Source organism: Paramisgurnus dabryanus, chromosome 17, assembly GCF_030506205.2.
Source record: "Paramisgurnus dabryanus chromosome 17, PD_genome_1.1, whole genome shotgun sequence".
Classification (NCBI taxonomy): Eukaryota; Metazoa; Chordata; class Actinopteri; order Cypriniformes; family Cobitidae; genus Paramisgurnus; species Paramisgurnus dabryanus.
In genome coordinates this window covers 36,091,434-36,095,450 of record NC_133353.1, presented here as the reverse complement: position 1 = coordinate 36,095,450, position 4,017 = coordinate 36,091,434, and the positions used below count along the sequence as shown (strand labels likewise).

General features: G+C 41.7%; 1 protein-coding gene across 3 annotated transcripts; it reads right to left on the bottom strand.

The window, feature by feature from the left end:
- Positions 1-733: 733 nt before the first annotated feature.
- LOC135749037 (ornithine decarboxylase 1-like) lies at positions 734-3,770 on the bottom strand. 3 transcript variants are annotated; one of them, XM_065267415.1, is made up of 9 exons: positions 3,348-3,770; positions 2,641-2,814; positions 2,387-2,559; positions 2,096-2,312; positions 1,924-2,007; positions 1,675-1,837; positions 1,489-1,598; positions 1,201-1,415; positions 734-1,045 (listed from the first exon to the last, which is right to left on the bottom strand). In XM_065267415.1, exons 1-9 carry the CDS (start codon positions 3,447-3,449, stop codon positions 994-996), a joined length of 1,290 nt encoding a protein of 429 aa, XP_065123487.1. In that variant the 5' UTR covers positions 3,450-3,770; the 3' UTR covers positions 734-993. The 3 variants fall into 3 exon arrangements, with proteins under 3 accessions (XP_065123487.1, XP_065123488.1, XP_065123491.1); XM_065267416.1 differs by having other exon boundaries at positions 1,489-1,595; XM_065267419.2 differs by lacking the exon at positions 734-1,045 and having other exon boundaries at positions 1,215-1,380.
- Positions 3,771-4,017: the final 247 nt, after the last annotated feature.

Below are 4,017 nucleotides of genomic sequence, written 5' to 3'. Positions count from 1 at the left end.
TTAACTCAATTTCGACCAAGTGTGTAGTTACTGTGCTTTCGCTTTGGACGGCAGAATAGAGCTGCAGGTTGGATAATTCCTAATGTTTTTGAGCATCCTGGTTGCCTTAGCACCCTATCCCATTTTCAAATGAGTCAGGGTCATACACAAGCTTTCCCTTTTTATATGAATGGGTTGGTAACCTTCCATCTCTAGGCTTTCTGGTGAAAATGGAGCAGTTTTTCATCAGCCCGGATCTTGAGTAATCTCATCCGACAATGCCAGTACTGTGACTAATGTTCAGTCTTTTTCTTGAATCTCCCAGTTGGGACAGTGTTCCCCCAGCAATATGTCGCTGCACTGGTGTCTCCCTATAGGCATTTAGACACATTTTTGGTCATGTGTTTTCCTCAGATGTTGAAACTATTGCCTATCTCCATACGATCTTCCCCAGTTGGGTAAGGTATGGTCTCTGTAGTGCCTCCTTATTCTTACAAATTAGATGTACGACAGAAAGGGAACGTCTCGGTTACGACTGTAACCATGGTTCCCACAACCCTGTCCCACTCTGCTGACGCATGCCGTATTGAGCTCCTCAGACACAAGCAAATAATGGTGCTTTGCCATCTCCTTTTATACACGAGTAGGTGGAGACTGGTATGCAAAACCATTTGCGCGATTTCATTGCCGTTTTATATACATGTCAGACCAGATTGGCTCTCGTGAGCACACCCCTACTGTCGTCATTGACACATTGTCTCAATCCCTCCATCAGGGAACCGTGGTTAAATTCTGGCATTAAAAGTTAAGTTAAAAGAAAGTGGGAAATAAAAAAACTGATGCCAAAATGTGCCAGGTCCAATTATCTGCAGCTTACAGTTACAAAGACCAAAAGAGTAAGAAAAAAACATCTAACAGTTGCCATCATTCAATAGCTTAGAGGACAAGAGTATGGCACAGTCTTAGCTGCTCTCATGCCCGCAGTGGGATGGCTTGTGTCAAGTCCACAGCTCCTCAGTTAGAGCCACCCGCCAATCCCTGTGCACAGATCTGCTGCATGCACTGCCTGAAGTTAGATTTCAGAAAGTCAAGAAGAGTGAAAAGACTTAACCTTAATGGCAGAAAAGGAAACCTTTTACAATGACTTATTTAACATACTACAGGGGTTCATTCGAAATAACTGAGATAAAGGGAACTAATTTTCAATTACAAACTACTCACCAGGCTGCTCGGGACATGATGTAATCAATATCAGGTTTCTGGAAGCCATTGAAGTTGGTGGATGTGGCCATGGTGTAGGCCCCCATATTCTCAAACAACAGCCAGTCGCCCACCTGCATGTCTGGCAGGCTGCACTGCTCCACAATACGGTCTAGACCGTCACATGTCGGACCCCAAATACTGCATTGGTACATGCGCTCATCAGGCTTGGATTTCTATAAGAGTTTATGGATCACGGCTTAATTTTAATGCACAGCAGTATCTTATCATTCTGACCAATCTCCTTACTTTGTGCAAATTTGGCAAGACAGGATTGGGCCGAGAAGAGCTGAAGGAACCATAGATGCCATCGTTCATGTAATACATCAGGGTTCTGTCATTGGCCCCATCTTCTTCTTCTGTGGAAGTAAATCAAGATTTTGAATAAAGATTCAATGAGTAATTAAAATCAACATTGTTGGATTTAATTCTCACCATCAGAGGCTGACTGCTCCTTCATCATGACCTTTTTGGCAATAATGTTGACTGCCAGCGTGTATGCGGATTCCACGTAGTAGCGTCCAGGCTCAGCGATAACCCTCACATTGCAATCAGCAGGGAAGTATTTATCCAGTGCAGAATTTACCACAGCAGCAATCTGCCAACACAAACGACAAATGTCAACACTGTGTATAACATAAAATATTTAATATTTAAGCTTAAGAGAGAAGGGTGAAAAGATACCTCTTCAAACTTCAGTTTGTTATCATCAGAGCCTGGAAAACCTCCTCCGATATCGAGCAGTGTCATGTTGTATCCCAGCTCCGTCTGTTGGATGACAAATTTTCACATTAGATTCAAAACAGCACAAGACATGTAAATGGTTTTCAGTTTTTGAAAGTGAAAGGTCACTCACCCCCATGTCAAAGACATAGCGTGCATCAGAGATGGCCTGGGTGTACGTCTCAGGATCAGTACAGCTGCTTCCTACGTGGAAACTCACTCCGATCACATCTAACCCCAACTCCTTGGCCCTTTCCAGCAACAGCCGGGTGGTCTTTAACTTGGCTCCAAATTTCACACTTAACTTCCACACGGCCTTTGAGTCATCCGTGGCAATACGGAGAACCAGGCTACAAAAAAAGCAGCTCAATAAACAGATCACGTAGTAATTACCTACAATTGTGATGCTAGTCAAGTTACTCACTTGGCATTGTCATGACACTGTGCCACCTTCATGAGCTCTACTTCACTGTCAAAGGTCATCATTTGCACCCCATGGGCAGAGGCATATTTAATATGAGACACCTGCTTACAGGGGTTTGCATAGATGATCCTGTTTGGCTCCACACCCACAGACTGAATAAGCTCAATCTCCGTCTGAGATCAGAGAGGTCAGGTTATTAAGGGATTAAAGCAAACACACTTACAGTTGGCATGCTTATGTCAAGTCTTGAATACCTTGCTGGCGCAGTCGAATCCAGCTCCCAGAGATGCCAATGTCGTGATGACAGCCTTGCTGTCATTGCACTTCACTGCGTAAAATGGCATGATGCGGGGTAAGACATGGACCCACCGCAGATGCTTCTTTAAAATGTTGCCCAGGTCTACCACATAGAAGGCATCTTTATCATCCTACAGGAATGAATCAGAAATCACCTCATAAGAAAACGACTGTAGATTATAATATAAGCAACTCCCAAACATCTATTTGTGTCATGTGGGATCTGATGACTATACTTTTACTCTAAACCTAGAAAATCCTGTAGTAATAGAAGAAGAAGAAGAAGTTTTATTTATATAGCGCCTTTCCATGGCTCAAGGCCGCTTCACACCTCCACCTATACAACACATAAGACCATACACACAATACAAACACATTAGAGCAGATTTAACAACATTATCCATAATAATTATTGAAGAGATACATTTTAAGTTGGGCCTTGAAGGTAGACAAAGTTGGTATTGTATGAAGTGAAAGGGGTAGGGAATTCCATAGTTTGGGAGCATCAACACGAAAGGACCTACCACCTACGGTGGACAGACGAAAACGAGGAATGGACAAAAGACCAAGCTCAGATGATCTGAGGGACCGGGCAGGAGAATAGGTGCAGAGAAGGTCAGACATAATAAAAAATGAGTAAGTGTTTAATAAAAGCTAAACTTACAGATAATGATGATTCATTGATCTTTTGTCCCACTATATCTCGTGCACAGAAACCTTCCTCCAGGAAGGTGAAGTCAAAGTCTTCTCCAGTCAAAGTGGTCATTGCGATTGATCAAGTTTGGATTGCAAAAGAAAATGACAACACTGTTACAAAATGTAACCCAAGACAACACAGTTGTGAGACTGTATTTAAAGTAAAGTCTTGTAAGGGTGGATTCCGTAAATCAAATGTCTGCTGAAACTAAGAATGTATCATCTGCACCTGTCCTGCATCTTTCAGTTCCAACCCTACTCCAAGACACCTGCCTTACATTTTTAGGTAGCCTTGAACAACTTGATTAGCAGGTTAAGGGGAGTTTGAATGGGTTTGCAAGTGAATTCTGCAGAACAGATGCCCCCCAGGAACACGATTGGAGACCTATGCTCTGGTTTTTCAAAATATAATGTTTTAAAAGACTTAAAAAGGGATTTTCTTTATTGCCCAATCATTGAACAGCCTACTTCAAACATGTCATCTAAATGTAACACTAAACTAATCATAAAAGGACATAAAAGTTTCAGCGATTATTAACATATTCCTGTGTTACTTATAAAAGATTAAAAAAAAATAGCAAAAATGTTAAAATAATCCATAAAATATTATCAGTAAACTATAAACTATAGACTGAATA

Excerpts from the sequence above, each read along its gene's own strand:
- LOC135749037 (XM_065267415.1), bottom strand. The coding sequence starts at position 3,449 with ATGACCACTTTGACTGGAGAAGACTTTGACTTCACCTTCCTGGAGGAA. Across the intron at positions 1,838-1,923 it reads ACAAACTGAAGTTTGAAGAG|ATTGCTGCTGTGGTAAATTC; the intron begins GTATCTTTTCAC and ends TTGTGTTGGCAG. Across the intron at positions 1,416-1,488 it reads TCTTGCCAAATTTGCACAAA|AAATCCAAGCCTGATGAGCG; the intron begins GTAAGGAGATTG and ends AAACTCTTATAG.